General features: G+C 44.0%; 1 protein-coding gene across 3 annotated transcripts in view; it reads right to left on the bottom strand.

The window, feature by feature from the left end:
- Positions 1-22,735, bottom strand: part of Tbc1d1 (TBC1 domain family member 1) — a 189,891-nt gene that overhangs the window by 155,326 nt on the left and 11,830 nt on the right. For all 3 annotated transcript variants that reach the window (XM_021210417.1, XM_029545051.1, XM_029545050.1), the window contains exon 2: positions 19,994-20,502. In XM_021210417.1, coding sequence (XP_021066076.1) covers positions 19,994-20,410 — 417 coding nt within the window. In that variant the 5' untranslated portion in view covers positions 20,411-20,502. The remainder of the gene's footprint in view (positions 1-19,993; positions 20,503-22,735) is intronic.

The following is a 22,735-nucleotide window of genomic DNA, read 5'->3' as shown; positions in this document are numbered from 1 at the left end:
TTCCTATTTCTCCACAACCTTGCCAGCATCTGCTGTCACCTGAATTTTTAATCTTAGCCATTCTGACTGGTGTGGGATGGAATATCAGGGTTGTTTTGATTTGCATTTCCCTGATGACTAAGGATGTTGAACATTTTTTCAGGTGTTTCTCAGCCATTCGATATTCTTCAGTTGAGAATTCTTTATTTAGCTCTGTACCCCATTTTTAAATGGGGTTTTTGAATTTCTGGAGTCCAGCTTCTTGAGCTCTTTGTATATATTGGATATTAGTCCTCTATCAGATTTAGGATTGGTGGCACATACCTTTAACCATAGCTTTAATCATAGCCTTGGGAGGCAGAGGCAGGTGGATCTCTGTAAGTTTGAGGCCAGACTGAGCTACCTAATAAGTTCCAGGCTACATAGACCCCAAGGAAGAGGAGGAGGAGGAGGAGGAGGAGGAGGAAGGGGAAGGGAAAGGGGGGAAGGGAGGAGGAGGAGAGGAAGGAGAAGGAGAAAAAGAGGAGGAAGAATAGAAGCAGCAGGAGGAACAGGAGGAAGAGGAGGAGGGAAAGGAGGAGGAGGAAGAGGAGGAAGAGGAGGAAGAGAAGGAGGGAGAGGAGGAGGAAGAGGGAGAGGAAGAGGACAATGACAATGACCATGAAGATGGGGGAAGGGAAGAAGGGGGCACCAGAACTGAGCTGTGCAGAGAATCAGATTCTGGAGTGTGGCTCCAATTTTGCACTTCCCAGCACCTCACGTTTCTGAGAGGAAGATTTTAACTTGTAAAATGAAGCATCTTGATTTGAAGACTTCCCAGGGTCCTTCTTACTCCCAAATCACACAACCCAGGAAGATTAAATGTCACACTGAATTCCCTCTTGCAATAATATCTAAATTACTAAAGTGGAGTAATACTGGGTTCTAAGTGGCAATGAATTTATACTTTTCAATTTAAATGCCTTTTCTACCTGAAATCTTTACAACATCCTATGTTTCCCCAAGAATCAAGAGAAAGGAAAAAAAGGGTCTAATTCATAATGAACTCCCGACTGGTGTATATATTAAAAGCAAAAAAATCATTCGACTTTGTTGGTGGTGATTCCTAATTTCCTGCATGAATTAGAAGTAAATGAAGTTGTAGCTTTTGTTGGAGTTTAGTGGGGTACAGCGTACACCAGGAAAGGCGTGAGTGATGGAGAACAGAGGCTATTTCTGTAAAGGGCAACCCAAAGGGGCTCACTGAGCAGCCATCCTTCAGCAGTGCCTGCGAGTTGGATTTCAGGGACTCCACTAACAACCTGGGTTGTTTACTCTGGCCACCGCTCACACATGTGATCTTTAGCTCCCCCGGGGGTACAACAGTGACGGATGAGATCGAGATTTTCCCAGATGATTCCAGTTCCACCAACCAAAATTCGCTGGAGAAGAAAAATACAGCAGAAACTCAAAAACAGAAGGCTTTAAATCCAATTCATCATCTGAAACTTTCTTCCTCGATCCTGCTTGGTTAGCATCACAAGGCAGAGTCATAATCGAAGAACTAGAGTTAAAGGATGCTTCGCTTCATAAAAGGATAGGTTTGTAAAACGGACAGAATGAAGGGGGTGAAAAGATAGGGGATTGCGTGCTTGGCAGCTTTTCATAGTTAGGGATTTTAAAGGAAACTGGAAATAAAACACGGGGGAAACTACCGGGTGAATGGCATAAATTGGACAGAAAAATTAATGATGACGAGCAATGCTTTTATTCTTTTCTTCCAGCATTGAGAAAGGACCCTGTGTCCATTAGACAAACACTCTGCCACTGAGCAATGGCCCCAGTCCTGTTCTTACTTTTTACTCTAAATAAGAGTCTCACCCAGTTATCCAAGCTGCCTTTGAACTCACTCGGCAGCCTAGGCTTGCCCTGAACTTTTCCTTCCTCCCACCTCAGCACCCCATAGCTAGGGATGCAGAACTGCATCACCAGGACCAGCAGCATCATTATCTGTATATAAACATAACCTCAGAAAATCTCAGTCTGCGTAGTGTGTAGTGTAGGTCTGACAAGTTTAAGGCTCTAAGTTTGATTCCTAGCACAGCCCTGAATGTGCACACACACACACACACACACACACACACACACCCCAATGATTACGATGACAAAAGTTTAAAGGAATGAAGATGTAACAGTGTCCCAACCTGAGAAAACAAAACAATATATATATATATATTTCAGATCTTACCTAATCTGTCAAAATACATGGTATTTAGTATTTCACCTTATTTCAAGTTAGATATAAGTCTAATAAAATGTTTTTATTAAGATTTCCTGAGTGACAGAACTAAGCACATAGAACCAACACACAAGGCAACTGAACCTGCTGAGCTTGTGAACAGGTACTCTATCAGGACAGACGCAGAGGTTCCTCCTCTTACAGTGGGGTCATAACCCCATAAACCCATCATAAATCAAAAACCTGGGAAGCGCATATATGGAAATAGTTAGTAGATAGCACCCTCTGCAGCAGCCTCATGATCCTGCAGCTAACTGAGCTGTGGCTAGGGGCCATTAGTCCATCCCATCGTCAGCACAAAGCAAGGGGCAAACTTAGAATAACAGCACAGGCTTTAAAACCTCCATGACACTTCCAGTGACACACCCTCTCCAGCAAGGCCACACCCCCGAGCCTCTCCAAACAGTGCCACCAAATGGAGACAAAGTACTCAAAGGCTGGAGCCTGAGGGACAAATTGCCACACCACTTCCTTTCCTAGAAGAGTAATAACTTTCTAAATAACACATGAGTTCACCCTCTGCTCACCTGGGGCTCTAGATGTGTGCAGCTGCGTGGCATATGTGTAGATGTGTGGAGCTGTGCAGTGTGCATGCAGCTGTGTGGCGCTGTGCGGCGTGTGTGCAGTTGTGTGGAGCTGTGAGGCATGTGTGCAGCTGTGTGAAGCTGTGCGGCGTGCATGCAGGTGTGTGCAGCTGTGCAGCGTGCGTGCAGGTGTGTGGACCTGTGAAGTGTGTGTGCAGGTGTGTGGAGCTGTGCGGTATGCGTGCAGCTGTGTGGAGCTGTGCTGCGTGTGTGCAGATGTGTGGAGCTGTGCTGCGTGTGTGCAGATGTGTGGAGCTGTGCAGCGAGAGTGAAGATGCATGGAACTGTGCAGCGTGTGTGCAGATGCATGCAGCTGTGTGGCATGTGTGGAGATGTGTGGAGCTGTGCGGCAAGCATGCAGATGCGTGGAGCTGTGTGGTGTGTGTGCAGCATGTGTGCAGATGCATAGAGTTGTGCAGCGTGTACTTCCCACTTGCATTCATCTGCCTTATATTATTTTAAGTTTACCCAAGTTTATGCATAATTGTAGTTTATTCACTGTAGTTGGTATTTTATATTCTCTCTAGTTCACAAGTAATCCACTCTACTGCCGATGGTCATTTATATTGCTCACAGCCTTTTGCTATTACAAAGCATGCTTTTACAGACTTTACACTCATGTCTGCTGACATTAATGGGCATGATACAGACTTAGGGATGGAAATTCTGGATCACAGTGTGTATCAGCCAGTGCTCTGTTACTATCATAAGGTACCTGAGGCGAGCTTCTTTATACAGAGAAAAAGGTTTATTTAGCTCAGGGTTTTGAAAGTTCAAGGGCATGGCAGTTGTGTCCACTCAGTTCTGGGAGCCACCCCGACCCCTGATGTAATCATAGTATCCGTACACAACATATGTTAAACTATCTTCTGCATGTATGGGAAGGCAGCCTTCCTTTCTCACATGGATCCACCATCACTGGTCTGCTGGAAGCACATAGGTCTAAGCTTCTAGAGGGTCCCACAGTCACCTGCTTTAGGGTGGGGTACATGTGGCGCTCCTCAAAGGCTAAGGAATCAAGGGAGTCCGTGGATATTAACAATGAGAACTACAGGGCTCTTTCCCCCACACACACATTTTCACTTTCAACTGCAACTTAGAACTGTGATCATCGTTTTCCCTTCCCCTGTCGGACAATATTTAATCCTTGGGACACTGGATTTCATGTATAACAAGTCATCTATGACCTCCTCTGCTCCTAAAGCTGGACTGGCACACAGATGTGAAATGTTAGAGTCCACACACAGGAAGGAAAAGCCACATCGTATCCTTTAGTGGCAGGTGCCACTAACCAATATAAAGTCCTCAGGGGCCAGGGTTGGGCACATTAGAAGAATATTCACACCTAAGAGACTTGGGCCCCGGGTTGGATCCCTACTCTCACAAAACCAAAACCATCAAAAAGTCTAAAGAGACACAAGACGGGGTGTGGTTTTCCATCGAACCTACTTACAGTTTCTTTGTGACTTGTTGCACGCCAATCAAAAGGGATTGTGATAGGAACGGGGTGTTTCGGCAGCCAGAGTTCTGAGGCTTTTCAGATAGGACCAAACCACTTCAAAGAATTCTGCCTGTGCTTTGCAGGAGCCTAGATTTCAAGAAGTTGCCTGGGGGGTTGGAGGGATGGCTCAGTGATTAAGAACTTTCGCTACTCTGGTTAAGGATCCATGTTCAGTTCCCAGCATCTCTTACAACCATCGGTGACTCTAATTCCAGAGGACACAATGCCCTCTTCAGGCTTCTGTGGGTACTGCAAGCACGTGGTGCACAGACAAACATGGAGGTAAACCACTCACATACATACAATAAAAAAAAATTATAGTTTTTTAAAGTATGAAAGAAAAAATATTGTCTGTCTACAATAATTATAACAGGGTAGGAAGTGAAGACAGTGACCACAGGCCCCAACCACTAAAGTCAAACAGCATCTGTCTCTACAACAGAAAACCCTGGAGTCCCTCAAACTTGGATTTCTTATACTTTAGTGACATTTTGGCTTCTGACTGAGAAGCACACAATATTCCCGACTAGAGCAGCCAGGCGTCAGTTCCTGTCTCAGAAAGAGCCCTGAAGAAAACTGGCACAGGGTGGCTATTTACTGTGTGCAGACAAGCTACAGAGTCATGATCCACAGTTTCATAAGTTTACACATTTTTAAGGGCTGGCAGTCTCACTGCAGTGAGCAAGACAGAGTGAGAGCCAAGCAGGCTGCTCAAGATGCAAAACAGAGCCAGGACCTCGCCACAGGACCCTACGGAAGCAGACGCAGCAATCACTCGGGAAAGGAGAACAGCCCGTTGTGCTCACTGCATGGACTTTGACTCTGATATCAACCTCACCAGGCCAAGAGGCCAAACCACATACCCAGGGTAACTCATTGATCAAAAATTTACAAAACAAAAATGCTACCATCTGCTTGAATCTCTGCGGGGTGTCATCACAATTGCCTTGCTGGAAACATTTTTAAAAAGCAATACTAAGAGTTAAGCATGGCTCCTGGTGATGGCGGCACACACCTTTAATCCCAGCACTTGGGAGGCAGAGACAGGTGGCTCCAGGAGTTTGAGGCAACCTGGTCTACAGAGTGAGTTTAAGACAGCCAGGTCTACACACTTATAACCCTACCTCTAAGCTGGCTGAGGCAGGGGATTGCAGCAGGCCAATTTGAAACACAAAGTGAAACATGTGGATTTGGGGAGGTGGAATAGTGGTAAGAACACTTACTCCGCAAGCATGCATGAGGGTCTGAGGCTGAATCTCCAGGGCCCACATAAAAAAGGTGGCATAGCTGCAGATGTCTGTAACCCCAGAACTGGAGAGCAGATACAGGGGATCCCAAGAGTTCCTGGTACAGTAAGAGACTGTGTCTTAAGGAGACAGAGTACAGAATGATAAAGAAAGATGCCTGTTATCTTGCTCTGATCTCTGAATGCATGTGCACAGGCACACACACCTACAAGGTCACAAGCATGCACCTTCCCCGCTCCACGGGTGAAAATACACGCGCGCGCGCGCGCGCACACACACACACACACACACACACACACACACACAGAGTAGATGCATATGCAAAACAAAGCAAACATGATAAAAACGTGTATACCAATTCTACTGGGCTTTCAGAGATAATTATATTAATTTTAAGGCTTTACTAACACAAGCCAATTTAAGCACTGTATATATACTAACTCATTTAGTCTTTTTTTTTTTTTTTTAATTGAAGATACTAGAACTGGCTTTATTCCCGTTGTACAACTGGGAAAAAATTGAGTCATAGAGCAGCTAGGACCTTCTCCCAGGATCGTAAACTACTATGTGGCTGCATGCATGTTGAGGACAGCCACAGGAAGAGGAAATCCTGACCTGGATTTTGATCTAATAATATTGTGAAAGTTCACCTGCCGGATAAAAGCATAAAGGTTTGTATTTAAGCAGTTCAGCATCCTCCGCACCACGCACTTCCACAAAATTATATTTCATTTGCATAATGGCATAATGATTTCTTTCTAACATGAAGAACTCATTCACTGTGTCTAAAACAAAAGAATAGGCTACTTTTGCTCTTACAAAAATATCATGCAGTTAGGCAAAAGTCTGTGGTGCCTCCCGAGGGAATGGTGGAACTGGGCTCCCAAGAAAGCAGGGGTTGAGGAGCAGTAAACAGGGAGGGGATGTGGCTTGCTCTGCAGAAGGCCTGAATAAACCAGAACTGGTGGTAGATATTTATTAACTCCAGCCCTCAGGAGGCGGAGGCAGGCAAATCAGAAGTTCAAGGTCATCGTGACTACAGATCAAATTTAGGGCCAGAATAGTGAGCCTTTACCTTAAAATATAAAAGCAGGAGATAGAAAAGACTGCTTAAAAACAGCTTAAAGGAGGCTGGGCAGTGGTGGCACATGCCTTTAATCCCAGCACTTGGGAGGCAGAGGCAGGCAGATTTCTGAGTTCGAGGCCAGCCTGGTCTACAGAGTGAGTTTGAGTTCTAAGACAGCCAGGGCTACACAGAGAAACCCTGTCTTGAAAAAAACCAAACCAAACAAACAAACAAACAAAAAAAAAACCTCAGCTTAAAGGAGAGGCAAATACAATCCTCATAAGTTAAAGAACAAAGGCTATGAAATTAGATTGATAGATAGGTAGAAAGATAGATAAAAAGTAGATAGATAGGCAGACAGACAATCCAATAGATTTATGCTATTAGTAAAAAAGAAAGCTTCACTTTCAAACGAAAAAAATAAAATAAAATCAATTCCCAAGAGACCTTTAAATGGGGTTCCAGACTTGAAAGAACTAGCTTAGCTATTTTTTTTCTTGCCCTATTAACCCCTACATTAATTTAAATAGCTGGTAATAATATTATTAAATATATCAAGCAGTTATATGTAGAAAGCTACTTGCAATAGCTATGTACAAGGATTAGAGGATGGTCTAAGGTTCTCATTTTTCTAACAGAGTTGATGCTGACAGTGCCAAGGGTGTTCAGGTGCAGGTAGCTTTCCATAGGGGCTTGGCTTGGATGGGAAGAACAGATCTGAATTACACCACGTTATAAAGACTCACTTACAAGTAGGGATGTATCACTTTATGTCTAGAATATCTATAACACCTCCATCCCCAGAGGACAGCAAGCCTTCAAAAGAAATAGAGTACTATGTGTTGTTCAGTGAACTAGGGGGACTAACCTAAGAAGCAAGTGACAAATGAGCACACTGTGACTCTGCCAAGCTCCGCCTAGAAGAAAGTGCCTGGCTCCTTTGCATGAGGTTCTAAACTCTCTTTGGGAACAATGCTAATACATCAAGGAAGAGCACAAGAAAGCAGAGGACCTATAGAGGTCTAATGGGACTCTTGTCCTGATCTTACCCAGTGTCACATGAGTCACCTTTGTCTCTGTGGTAGCTGTGAAATGTACACAGCTGGCCCTCCCCAGGGAGGTCTTCCTGGATGCCTCATCACTGGGTACCTTCCTTCCAAAGCACACATGTTAGTTACATAGTTACATGTTACTCTACACAGTTACAGCCACGCAGATAGATTATGGAGCATCTTTTCCCAGCGATGATGAGTAATGGACAGCACCATCTCTGGGTACCATCTGGCTCCTTCTCCAGCATGAACACCCCCCAGGCAGAAGGATATAAAACAACGGCAACTGAACTGAATCACATAAACATGTCAGAGGTGGGTGGGGCACTTTTAGAGTCTATGTCTCTCCTTCGTTTAACTGATGACATTCATCCCAAACTACTTAGATACTTTCTAGTAAGGTGGTTATATCCCCTTATTAGAAACCCTGCAGCTTAAATGAAGACAAAAATGAAGCCAGGCGTGGTGGTACACGCCTTTAATCCCAGTGTTCAAGAGGCAGAGGCAAGTAGATCTCTGTGAGCTCAGGGCTACCCAAGGCTCATAGTGAGGTTGTCTTTTAAAAAAATAAATAAACAACGAAAAGGATTGTCTTACTTTTCTATCACTATGAAGAGGCACCATGATCCAGATAATTTATAGAAGGAAGCATTTAACTGGGTGCTTGCTTCCAGCTTCAGACAGTTAACATACATGTCCATCATGGTGAGGCATGACAGCAGACAGGCAGGCAGGCAGGTATGACCCTGGAGTGGTAGCTGGGAACTTTCACAAGGTTGGACGCAGAGAGGAAGACTACAACAGCCTGAACTTTTGAGACCTCAAGCCCACCCACAGTAACAAACCAATTCTGACAAAGCAGTAGAGAAGTTAAGTGAAAACACTCTGCCTGTGGAAAACAAAACAAAACAAACAAACAAACAAAAACCAAAAGACAAAAACAAAACTTGTGTCTTAATGTACTGTCAACTCAAGGGATGATATTTGCAACAGAATGTCCATAATGAAATCAATGTAGATTTTTCTCACTTGTTAAAGGCTCATTCCCCTCTCTAGGAAGTTTTAAAAACAAAACAACAATAACAACAAAAACAAAAACCCTTGTGTCTGTGTCTGCACTTACATAGTCACTTAGCGCTGACAGAAGAGGGGGTGCTGTGTTGTTAAACTACCTAAGCTGCTTGTCTAAACATGTATTTAGACAAATGACCCTGAAGATTCTACATTTATGTTAGCTCTTCTGAGAAGCTGCCACTCAGGAATCATAAATTCAAGTAGCTGATCCTTCCCCAGTAATAATCACATGGAAACGCCTTACTGAATTAAAAAGTTAACTTTAAAAGTTCTTTGGGCTAGTTTTTTTCCTTTCAGTCTTTTTACCTCTCATGTTTCTAGTTTTAAAAAGGCCCTTTAAAAAGTATTAAGTATGTGATTATAGAAAGCCACAAGGGAAATATTATCTAACAATTCAGGGTTTCTCTGTGTAGCCCTGGCTGTTCTGGAACTCTGTAGACCAAGCTGGCCTCGAACTCAGAAATTCATCTGCCTCTGCCTCCCGAGTGGGAGGCATGCGCTCCCACTGCCTGGCATATGCTAGCATTTTATAAAATGTTTTATATGCCAGAAATGTTATATCAATTTTTAAAAGGCTATGTTGCCTATAGCAAGAACCTGAATAGTGGATAATAGATAGATGAAGTGTCCATTTACTTATCAGTTTAGAGACTGACAAAGGCGGTAAGGTGAGCCATGAGAAGAAAAAGCCAGAAACTCACCAGGATGATATTGGTTTTGTCACTAGGTACAACATAAAAACCAAAGAAAAATCTGAAATCTTATTTGGTCTAATTTTATCTTCTTTGTAAAGCACAAGTGCTGGCTGCTGCTTTTTAATATAAAACAATGCCTTTTCTTTTTCTTTTTTTTTCCCCCTGTTCTTATTCCTCACTGTGAAAGCTACTGACGGCCCCTCATTTGTCATAGACAGGCCTGAGGCAACCCACAACTTGGAGGAAGCAGAGAGGCAAGAACAGATTCTAGAAATCTAACTAGTATATAAAGGACGATCACAGAATAGGAATAGTTTGGATGTGACATTTATTCTCTTGCGTGTACAATGGGTCTCCAGTTGTTTCTTTTTAAGCTTTGAATTCCATTAAGGTGTGCCATCTTAATTAAAATGTAATCTCTGGTTTGCAAGTTAACATCAAAGAAGCACAGGACAGCAACGGGCTCTGAGCCATGCCTGCTGTTAAGGGGATTATCTTCTGCCTTGCTTCCAAGGGGGAGGAGCATGTGTCTACGAATCTATATTAGTCTGATACATCTGCTTGGAGATAGCTGTAACGCCGATGCAAAAGAAACAATCACAAAAGAGGGAAATGGGGAAACATCGATGATCAGTTAATAGAAGTGGGGAGATTATTGTAAAATCCAGATTGCAGCAGAATACGTAAAATTATTTCTTATAGAAAGATCTGGAGCCGGGCATGGTAGCACATGCCTTTAATCCCAGCATTTGGGAGGCAGAGGCAGGTAGATTTCTGAGTTCGAGGCCAGCCTGTTCTACAGAGTGAGTTCCAGGACAGTCAGGACTACACAGAGAAACCCTGTCTTGAAAAAACAAACAAACAAACAAACAGGAAAAACAAACAAAAAAAGAAAGATATGATTTTATAAATAAGAGCATACACCTATAGTGCTTTACACCGAGGTTTTAATGTTGGTTTCTCTAGGAGATACAAGTAAAGGGAACCTTTTTTTGTTTATTTGTTTTAGCCCTGGCTGGCCTAGAACACACTGTGTAGACCATAGTGACCTCAAATTAAGCAGATTCACCTCCCTTTGGCTCTCTAGTACTGGAATGGTAGTCTGTGTGTCACCATGTCTGGCTTACAGAGAAACTTTTACTTCTAACTTAAAAAAAAAATTAATTAAAATTTTCTATGTGTATTTGAGTTTTGCCTGCACGTATATCCTGCGCCATGCGTATGCTCGGTGCCTGGTGAGGCCAGAAGAGGGTGTTAGATTCCTTGAAACTGGAGTTACAGGTGGTTGTGAGCTGCTATGTGGGTGCTGGGACTCCAACCCAGATCGTCGGGGGGAAAAAAATCAGCAAGGGCTCTTATCTTCTGAGCCATTTCTCTAGCCCCCACTTCTAACACTTTAGACTAAGTTTTTTTGGACACTGAAAATAAATATATCTATTGTCACAAAAGAGCATTTTTGTATTAGAATGAGCGAAGGTGCTGGGCCCATTTTGCAGCTGGGATGACGTAGCTGAGAAGCTCCTCGTCAGAGACTCTTCTAGGTCACTGAAGTCCCTCTCTCAACTATCACCAGCAAGTGCCGAGACGAGTCTGTGTAAAAAAAACACTTGTGCAGATTTCACACTACGACAGTGAGCACTGCTCTAAGGAGACTCTAAGTCAATGTTCCTCAACCTTCCTAATACTGTGACTCTTTAATACAGTGCCTCACGTTGTGGTGACCCCCCAACTGTAAAACTGTTTCTGTTGCTACTTCATAAGTGTCATTTTGCTACTGTTATGAATCATACTGTAAAGATCTGTATTCTCCGATAGACTCTTGGGGGTCATGACCCACAGGTTGAGAACTACTGTTTTGTTTTGGTTTTTTGTTTTGTTATTAGATATTTATTTACATTTCAAATGTCATCACCTTTCCTGGTTTCCCCTCCAAAAACCCTCTATCCCCTCCCCGCTTCCGCTGCTCACCAACCCACCCACTCCTGCTTCCCGACCCTGGCATTCCCCTACACAGGGGCATAGAACCTTCACAGGACCAAGGGCCTCTCCTCCCATTGATGATTGACTAGGCCAGCCTCTGCAACATATGCAGCTAGAGCCATGAGTCCCACCATGTGTACTCTTTGGTTGGTGGTTCAGTCCCTGGGAGCTCTGGGGGTACTGGTTAGTTCATATTGTTGTTCCTCCTATGGAGCTGCAAAGCCCTTCAGCTCCTTGGATCCTTTCTCTAGCTCCTTCATTGGGGACCCTGTGCTCAGTCCAATGATAGGCTGTGAGCATCCACCTCCTTATTTGTCAGGTACTGGTGGAGCCTCTCAAAAGACAGCTGTAACACAGGCTCCTGTCAAAGAAGCTAGGCAGGGTGGTCAGAAAAGGGGCCATCTCAGAACACAATTCTGATGACAGAACAATCTGTGTAATGATATAGGCAGGGAATTCCTGCAGCTGCCAGGGGTTGGGGGTGTGTGACAGCTCATGTCCTGTGTAAGCTTGACTGGGCCGTGGGATGCCCAAGGATCAGTTAAACGTTGATTCTGGGTGTGTTTGAAACAGTAACATTTGAATGGATGGACTGACTACAACACACACACACACATACACACACACACACACACACACACACACACACCAGTGCTGAGTTAGGAACATTGATTCTCCTCCTTCCATACTCAGTTCATCCACAGACGCCCTCCTTTGCATCTGACCCTGCTGGGTACCAAGGTCTAGTGGTGATAAAAATCAATTGAGGACCTTCTTCCCTTGGAGCTTAGACAGGTGAGTGGATGGATAAGCAAGAAGCAAGAATAAAGGAAGAGGATGCCTCGTAATGGGAATTACCTGGAATGTTTTCCTAATGATTCCAGGTAATGTGTATCCTAAAATAACAGTCCAACACACTGCTAGACTCAAGAAGAGGCCACAGCTTTGAAACCTGACCTCTACAGAGGTCACTGAATACCCTATCATTAATAAATAAATGCATCAAAGAAGGGGAACTTGTGGCCTCCCTGTGATGAATAAGGAGGTTGTTTCCAGAAATACTGGTCAGGTCACCTGATATAGTCTAGTTCTATACTAACCCGTGGAAACAGAATGTAAGTTATACTCGAACTTTTAAATTATCTGGTAGACACATCTGAAAATGATAAAAACGAATGAAGAAAACTTAATGTCTGGTAGACACATCTGAAAATGATAAAAACGAATGAAGAAAACTTAATGTGGGGCCATGTAATTTAGCCCTGAATATACAAAACATATTTTCAACACATAACCATCACAGAATCTTATTGAGACATCATGCATTCTGTTTCTCAGACTTTGCCTCAGTTTGCAAATGGTGCTTCCACTGATGGGCATCTCCTTCCAGAACAGCCACATGACACTGGCTCGGTAGCCATGTGGCTACTATATGAGAGAGGCAAGGTCTAAACTATAAATATGTCCTTTTACAATACGAGTTAACTTTAAGTTCAACAACCTTGTAAAATCTATTCTTAGGAAAAGCATTTGCCTAAAACTACAAGGCAAGTAGCTCATGTTGAAAAGAAGAAGAAAAAAAAAAAAAGACTTAAGAAGAATTAAAGTTCAAGCACGTCTCCTGAAGCCCATGCCTCTAAAGTCCTCAGACTCATTTTTCAAAGTCAAAAATAAATTATGTAATCCATCCAGCGTTGTGAACAGAAACCTTCCAACAAATACTTCAGAGTTCATCAAGTCCTGGACATTCTTTTTATAGATGAGAAGACTCTTTGGCAACCCTGGCACCCGGCAGCCGACTTCTGTCTGGCCGGACAGTCAGTCAACTAGTTTTTAGCTGACATGGATACTACTACCCTGTCCCCTGCCACTGCACAGTAAGGCCTAGATGACAAGCCACTCCAAAGGAATCCTCAGGGAATGAGTCGGCATTGGATAGTGAAAAGTCTTCAGGACGTACCTAAGAAACCTTCTGAGAACCCTTTTCTCAACAGTGAAAATAGCCGAACTCCAGGCACAGGAAAACCACTGGAGCAGGGAGAATGGCTAAGAGTATCTGAAAATGTATACTATGTTCTTCAGAGCCGTTGGACTTGGGGACACAAGGCTCAGTGTGGCCTTTGCCCATCTCCACTTCGGCAAGTAGAGGGCTAAGCTGGCAAACAGAGCAGCGGTGGAAGGGGCCCATGGGTAGCCAGGCTCTGTTTAGAGTCCTGAAAACTGTACTGTGGATAAGTTGATACCTTAAAAATTCCAAACAGATGGTACATTTGATTGTCTGTTTTGAAACATGGTCTCACTGTGTATGTCTGACTGACCTAGAACTTGCTCTATAGACCAGGCTGACATCAAACTCACAAAAATCAGACAAAAGTGTACCCCACCACACCTAGCCCAGATGCTGAAGTTTTAGCACAAGTGGGCCTTGGGTAAAATGTAAGCAAAGCTAACACCAGAAGGAAGCAACCTTAAATGTTTTTAACTAAGTAACATAGTAGCCAAAGCCACCCTGGCTTTAATATAAGTGAGTTGATGTTAGAGTTCATGGTTGCCTTATTATTTACAATCTCCAAAGAAACACATCTCAGCAGATAAGACCCTCCCTGAATGTGGGCAGTATGTTCATAGGGTTAATGAGTAGGATCCTGGACAGAATACAAAGGAGGAGGAGGGAGGAAATGCTATCATCCTTCTCTCTCTGACTGTGGACCCAATGAGATCAGTGCCACACACTTCCTGCCCCCGACACTGTCACTGTCACAATAGACTCTATCCCTGCTTAAACTGTGGACTGAAGTAAATCCTCCACTCTTGAGGTCACTTGTCTCAACAATGAGAAAAGCAGTAACCCGGGGAGACTCAAGTATCAGTCAAGTGAGCTGCCCAAGCCAATTTCATACCACCCTCCTATTTCATGCAAGGTAACTCAGAGCCGGGGTGGGGGTGGGGCGGTGTTCTTAGTCCCCGTGGGGCTCCGGAGAAAGATGCTGGGCTTACAGAGTCTCAAGCAAAGATGCACTGTCTTTTGGTTTGGCTTGTACCAGAAATGTCAAAAGATAACATGTATTACTTTTGAAGTCTATGAAATGATTACAGAGACTTAAAATGACTGTAAGGGTGCCTACACAGTCACTTCCGAGCAGTGTAGTTTGTGGGTCAGCGAGATGTCTCAGTGGGTAATGATGCTTGCAGCACAAGCCTGGGAACTTGAGTTTAACCCCTCCAACCCACATAAAGCTGGAGAGAACTCGCTCCATAAGGTTGTTCTACACGATCCGGTACACACTGTTCCATGTACACAGAAAGTAACAAATAAGAAATTGTAAGGAGAACTGTAGTCTATCTGCCATAGAAAAGGAAAGCCTTTTCTCTCATAGGCTGTAAGAAGTTACCAATACAACTTCCCCAGCACCATCTATCTTCTCCAAGCAGACTTCTAGACATGCATCTCCTACAAGGTACCCAGCTTCACTCCATTGACCCTCTCTATACCCCAGTTCTTACACCCCGTGTCCCCCACATCAGCCCCTCAAACTTATCATCTCATTTAGTAACAGAAAAGGAATCCTTCCCCTTCAGGAGACAGAGGCAAGAGGCTGCAATAACAAACATCTCCTGGCAATAATGGAGAGGGACAGCTTAGAAACATTGCCCACCCCAGTGACACCTGTCCTATCACAGTTATTAAACACCCATGCTGTGCCCAGACTGGACAACAATTCCAGAAGACCAGAAGCCGAGCCACAAATGATATTTGAAGAGTTGTGTTCCAATTTGATAAGGAACAATTAAAAGCACTTGACACCATTTATGGTGCTGGAAAGGCCACTCAGTGGTTAAGTGAACTTCCTGAGGTCCTGAGCTCAGTTCCCAGCACCCACGAGGGGCAGCTCACAACCACCTATAAGTCCAGCTCTGAGGGATCTGATGCCCCCTTCTGGCTTCTGGGGACACACATATGGCATTCATCCATTCACACAGGCACATGGATACATATGAATAAAAATGACAAAAATATATCAAGAGGCTGGAGAGATGCTCAGAGGTGATGAGTGCCCACCGTTCTTCAGTCACCCAAGTCTTGTGGCTCACACCTGTCTGTAACTCCAACTCCAGGAGACCAGATGTCCTCTTCTGACCTCCATGGATGCTTGCACACATGTGCACATACTTTAAGTCGCACACCAGGTTACTTAAAGAGACAGTAGTTTCTAAGGGATCAGTGCATGATGGTGCAGAATCATGAATGCATAAAGCATCATTAAAGCACAGGATAAACCAATGGGTTTTAATATGAAGGATGTCTAGAGAGCTTTACATGGACACAGATTTTACACAGCAGCCAAGGTTTAAGAAAGTATCATCTGCTGAGCTGTAGTAGGATTAAAGAAAAGTCACCGCAGCTTCTCGGTGTGTTCACTACCTATCTTCCTGAAGCCACTTTTTCTTCAGATACCCGATGGAAATGATGTAGTTATTACAAAAGAACGGATGGAGAGCAGCTAAGAGGGACCTACCATCTTCTCCTAAACAGACATTACAGAGATCAGAAACAATAAAATCCGGCCATTGTTACTGCTAAACGCTTTTTGGGAAATATCATTACAATCCCTAAAATGGCGTTTATATTAACAGATAAGGAGCTCGTTGCTTTTCTGTTTAAATAAATTTAAAGTCAGTATCGCAGTTTCAATTTCTAACAGAGCAAGTATTAATAGAAATGACACACACACACACACACACAATTGTTAGGCTACTTGATAACTTTGACTTTGTTTTGTTGAGATAGGATCTCTCAGCCGGGCAGTTGGTGGCGCACGCCTCTAATCCTAGCATCTGAGAAGCAGAGGCAGGCAGATCTCTGAGTTCGAGGCCAGTCTGGTCTGCAAAGTGAGTTTCAGTACAGCCAGAGCTACGCAGAGAACCCCTTTCTTGAAAAAAAACCAGAGGGATTGGGGGGAGTCTCTACTTATGTAGACTCAGTGGCCTCAAACTCGCAGAGATCCACTTGGCGTCCGCCTCACAGGTGCTGGATTAAAGGAGCAAGCCACCACACCTGACTAATGACTATTTAAAAGGGAACATTGGCCCTCAGGCAAAAAAAAAAAAAAAAAAAAAAAAAAAAAAGTTCAGGTGCTACTTGGTCATATGGTCATAGATACTTTGCTCTGTGAAGCCATTCCAGAATGTCCTATGGAACACACAAGGAAAAGGCCCTACCACGGTCTACCTGTAAAATAATCCTCTGCCCATTCTCCTTAGATACTCTGCAGTAAATGAACTCAGTGCTGATCAAAGGATTTCCTCTCAAGCAGGAGATCTACGTCTACGCCCATGGCAGCGAAGGCACATTTGCTTCAGCAGGCATGATCAAGGCTGACCTCATCCACTTAGAAGACTCCGTAATCTGGGGACTTCTTTCACTGAGCAAATGTTACAGAACAGCCAAGAGAAATGCCAGTGCGGGTTAGCATGCTCCTACTACAGATAATCCTGTTAGGAGACGTGTCTCGAGGTAGTAGATATGTCAGGGCCACTGTCGTTTACTGTTCTATTTCTGACAAGAACAAAACGCCCGACTTAAGTAGCTATGCTGTGAACAACTCTCTCAAATAAAACAGCAGCAATTTATCATCTAATGACAGCTCATGATGGTAAAAACTGTACACAGCCAAAAAGAGCTTAAGAATTAATTTATACTACCAAGATGGCTTTTAAGAATATTTAAAATATAGAGAAAGACTAGTTTCTACTTGGAGCAAGGCTGAAAGCCTCTGTTACAGAATTTTGTTATCTCTCTCTCTCTCTCTCTCTCTCTCTCTCTCTCTCTCTCTCTCGTCAGGTGTCCAAGTGACTGACTGGTCAGCGTTTTTCACAAATGTCTGGGAAGTTTTGTGGAAGTTGAGCTTATAAAATGTTGGTCAAGGATGACAAACGTGTCACCCGAGAGCTGAAGACTCACATTTCCATATATAACACTCTCTCTTCTCCAAACACTTAAAGTGAGATTGCTATTTAATCTGCCTCTATAAAACCTTCCTGAGTACGGAGGCCTAGGACATGGCTCAGTGGGTAAAGGAGCTTGCTGCCAAACCTGATGATCTGAGTTCGATCCCCAGGACCCAAAGGTAGAAAGAGAGGCCACAACTCAAAGTTTTCCTCTGGTCTCCATCCATACTCCATGTCACATACACCCCTCTCTCTCCCATCAAGTGCACACAAAATAAAGAGATAAGAGTATAATTTTAAAGCCCTCTCGAGTAAGAATTTTTCACAGCCATAAATGCTTATTACTATGGTTGTTTTCTTTCTTTTCTTGGCAGTGCCTGAGACAGAAGCCAGGGATTGCTGTCTGCTAGGCAACGGCTCATAACCTCCAGCCAGCACACTGAGTCTCGGATCCCATTCTACCTCACTTACGCCTCCCAGCAATGGCATGAGATAATTACTATAATCATTCCCATTTTACAGATGAGCAAACACACTCAGGTGCCCGAGGTCACTAGTTTATAGGTAACAGAGACAGGATTAGAATCCAGAAGGTACTCTCCCTGAACTTTCAAGGGTGGATCTGCGGGGCATATCTGAGATGAGGCACGGCAACATTACATGATTCGTCGTCCTAGGGTATTTATTGGGTAGGATGGTGGCTTTTAGCACTATCTCAGCTTGGCTTCAAAAACAAAAAAAGAGAGAGAGAGAAACAAAAGAACCCTCTTCATTCCTCTCAGGGCGTGTGTCCTGCCTGTTCAGTCATGCTCTTCACATGCGCCACCGATCCTGGTCCCTCCTGGAACATCTGCTTTCCCCCTTGCTTCTGCTAATGGCCTCTGAGACACTAGCTCTGAGAGCAGCAGCCACTGAGTCAATGGGTAAAAGGAGCAGACAAAAGTGAAACTCCACAAATTCCCTGCTGTCCCTCGACATCTTCAGGGGACTTGTTCCAGGATCCCCACAGACTCCAGAACCTGCAGATGCTCTAGTCTCTCGTACAAAATACCAGAGTTTGCAAATACCCTCCACATCAACTCCTATATCCTTCAAATAACCTCCAATTGCCTATAATGCCTGGCATGATGCCGGTGCTCTGTGAATTGCTATACAGAGCACAGTTGCAGCTTTTTGGCAAATATTTTTCTATCTGCTGTTAGCTGAACCCACTGACACGAAACCTGAGGCTGTGGAGGGTCAAGATCGACTTGGCATCAAGAACATTCATTTCCAAATGATATTCTTACACCCTGGAGAGTATGGAAAAGAACCTGGTAGGAAGCAATAGAAAATGTTGGCATTTCTATTCACATTCTAAACTTGAAATTAGGAAGACATAGCTGGTCATTAGTGGGGCACTCCTGAAACCTCAGCATGTTGGAGATGGAAACAGGAAGATTAGCAGTTCAAGACCACCCTCTACGACCGAAAGAAAAGGAAATGGCAGAAAGGAAAGCATGAGAAACACAGACTGTACTGTCATTTCCTTAGCATCCTCACTTGGTACAAGTGGCCTATACCGCTCCAGTCACATCAGGATGCTCATGCCTAGCGCCTGAGTCAGCAGACATATTCTTCAAGCCACTCATGAGGTTAGCTGTGGGACCCATGACTGTCTCTTGTGTACTGTACCAAACTATATTTTCCTCCACAGGTCCAGTTGAGAAACTACCTACATAGATTCTATTTTCATTTTTACATACACTAATATTTATGAAATGGATGAGCAACTTGAAGTGAGCCCTGCGAAAAGAACTGCGAATAATTCTGGTCGCCACGCAAGCAGAAGTAGACAGGAAATCGCAGAGTGTTGACCTCACCTCATACATTCCTCTCAGACACATCATAATACTGAGTTGATTGGATCTGACCAGAAGTTGGAGACAGGAAAAAAGGCACAAAAGAACCCTGATTGTATCAAAGCTTAGATTCATAACTTCTGTCCTTATCAACGACCTTTGTATGAGTAAATGATATCTGTGCCTTGGGAAACTGGCTAAAAGTATATTTATATGGTTTTAAATAACTATTTTTCTTAGTGGTTTGTTAATAACTTAATTTTTTTCACCAGTCTAGAACTTTGCTACTCAAAACACAGTTTGCAATAGAATAGTCTTCCCCTGGTCGCTTATGAGAAACTCAGTCTTGGGCACCATCAAAACCATCAAGCACGTGGAGATTTTTTTTTTTTTAACCCCCATCAACCATGGCTCACATGCACATTGCAACTCGAGAGACACTGAAGTTTTTAAACAAAAGCCTTGAGGAACGTGAATCCTGACAAATCAGTTCTTATCTGTAAATCTAATCAAGTTTTTTTTTTCCCGTTGAATTTTTGAACCCCAAAGCTTATCGTTTTAAATATACATTATAAACATCCTTCGACAAACACTATAAACTTTCCCCTTAAGTCCCTAATTCTGTTAAGCAATCTCTGTATAATGGCAGCGTTTCCTTGTTACTCCCCGTATACTTGGAACGAGCATCCCAACCCTGGCACCGCACAAACTCTGGCCGCCCATCTTTTGATCCCCTTCTCTACTTACTTTTGTTTGATCGTCCGCTTTAAACACATAGCAGAGGCTCTGCTGGTGGGCAGCATCCTCCTTAATGAGGCAAGCAAAGTAGCTCGGGTCGTGGCTGTTGTGAATCAGTTTGTGCACCCGCTGAGGCTTGCACTCAAAGATGCTGGAACAGATGAGCGGGTCCCACGGTTGACTTTTCTTCAGGTCAGGCTCACACCGCAGTCCAGAGGGCGAAACCCAAAGGCGGACTTGCTTCGTCCCAGGCTCCTTTTTAGAGCATTGGCCACTGAGTCTTCGTACCTCGGCTACCACCCACGGCAGCATGGGCATAGTGGTGAGAGAATGCACGGGTAAGGAGCCCACCAGCTGCAAGCCGAAGTCCACGGAAACTTCGTTAGGGAACGGATGCTTCCTCGCTGTGAATGTGATTGCCTCCATCCTGGGAGAAGTCTGGAGAGCCAGGAAAACGTGCTACTATTTTCCTACTTTAAATGAAGTAATCTATTTCACATGCTTCTGAGGGCAGAATCCTGGGGGAGAAGAAAACAGGGCATTAGAATTTAATGAATCCAGTGATAGCTGATTGCAGCGTTGTTAGTCCAGAATTTAACAGTCTGAAACCGAACCGTAAGAAGAAATGGATACTCGTTCATAAACCCTGCCTAGAATGAGATTTCCTGAAATTGTATTACACCTAAAATTAACCAGTTACACCGAAAAAGGGTGTAACTGTCACACTGACTCACTGTGGGACACAAAGGTCCTCCTGGGGATCTGTTGGAGAATATGAGCCTCCTACTGTCAGGGTTCGTGGGAAAAAGCATGGTGCAGGGGGTGGGGCTAGAGAGATGGCTCGAAGGTTAGGACCAAGTGTTGCTCTAATGAAGGACCTCAGCTTAGCTTCCAGCACCCACAGGCTGGTTCAGAGCCATCTGTAACTCCAGTTCCAAGGGATCTGCTACCTCCTTCTCACCTTTGCAGGCACTAAGCACAAATATGATGCACAGATACACATGCAAGCAAAACACTCACACATAAAATGAGTAACACACACACACACACACACACACACACGCCACATATATTAAGAGCATGGCAGAAAATGGGATGGCTCTGACAGTTGCAGTCTGGTGGATTACTTAAAAATTATGTCATGGGATTTTACTAAGACAATACAATTGGGTAGAGGTAATTCCTTGCCACCCCCCCCCCAAAGGAATCCTGGAAGGGGAAAAAGTATCAGCCACCCCTCTTCAAAGTTTTCTGAAGTAGACCCATTTAACCGTTGACCTAATCACGATAATTTCAAATTGACTTTCTGAACAAAAACCTAGGACCTCTTTCATTCTAGGCTACGGCCCTACCACTGAGCTATATAGCCTCAGGACATGCTCAAATCTTATTTAACTTTACTTGATTTATGAAGCAAAACTAGAGGGGGTTTTCTTTTGTTGATTATTTAATGTGTGTGAGTGTTTTGCCTGAGTACATGTATGCGCATCACATTGAATGTCTGGGACCCAAGAAGGCCAGAAAAGGGCACAGAGTTATAACTAGAGTTACAGATGGTTATAAGCCTACACGTGGGTGCTTAGCACCCAACTGGGTCCTCTGTAAGAGCAGTCACCGCTCTTCACTACTGAGCCATCTCTCCAACAGCAAGAGGTGGCGTCTATTAAGGTATTTTAATAGAAATTTCAAGCACTAGCATCAGGGGAAAAAAAGGAGATGGAAGAGCTGAGATAGATCTGAGGACATGGGTGTGGGTTCGGCAAAGCGGAGTCTCCCATACTCAACATGGAAGGGGCTCCCCTGGAGCCTGTCTAGGGCAGTGGTTCCCAACCTTCCTGATGCTCTGACCCTTTAACACAGTTCCTCATGTCGTGATGACCCCAACTATAAAATTATTTTGTTGCTACTTCATAACTGTAATTATGCTACTGTTATGAATCATAATATAAATATCTTATATGCAGGTTGTCTGACATATGACTCCCCCCTCCAAACCGGTTGTGGTCCACAGGTTGAGAGCCACAGGTGTGTGTGTGTGGGGTGGTTCTGACACTGATCAAGAATCTGTGTTTGCTGATGCTGAAGGTCCTTGCCCCTAATTGGTTTTTGATCTGTCAATAATGATGCCGGTGGCTAATGGTTGGGCAGAAAGAAAGAGGCGGGACTTCCAGGTTCGGGCAGGCTAGGAAAGAAGAAGAGAATGGAGATACTTGGGGGAGAGAGACAGGACAGACTTGGAGTTACAGGGGAGATCTTCCAAAAGCTAGGCAGAAAGGGAAAGCGGCCCGGAAGTGTCTTGGGCAGCAAGACCAATGGGCTTCAGAGAAGGTAACTGGGCAACTAAGCTGGGGGCAGATGTAGAGATGTTGAGCTAGGAGTGAAGGTAAGGGCACGCTAGCTGTGGAGGGCTTAGCCACAGAGCCAATAAGCCAGTTTAAAATGAGCTAAAGTGTGTGTGTGTGTGTGTGCCTTTTATCCATGGATCCAAGATAGCTCCTGGGCAGGTAGGTGTGTGTGTGTGTGTGTGTGTGTGTGCAAAACCAGCCAGGAACACAAAGCGGTGCACACAAAACTACAGGCTACACAAGAGAGGCTCAGACTCACAAATTCACACTCTATTAGCATATCCTTGGCACTTATCACATTCTAAACACCAAGCTAAAGATTAGTTTGCTTGGCTCACTGGAAGCCCACACTTTAACCGTTGCCACTCTACCAACAGATGTCAATAGTGTCTTTTCCAAACCCAAA

This window comes from Mus pahari, chromosome 13, assembly GCF_900095145.1.
Source record: "Mus pahari chromosome 13, PAHARI_EIJ_v1.1, whole genome shotgun sequence".
NCBI lineage: Eukaryota > Metazoa > Chordata > Mammalia > Rodentia > Muridae > Mus > Mus pahari.
This window is presented reverse-complemented; position numbering and strand designations above follow the sequence as displayed.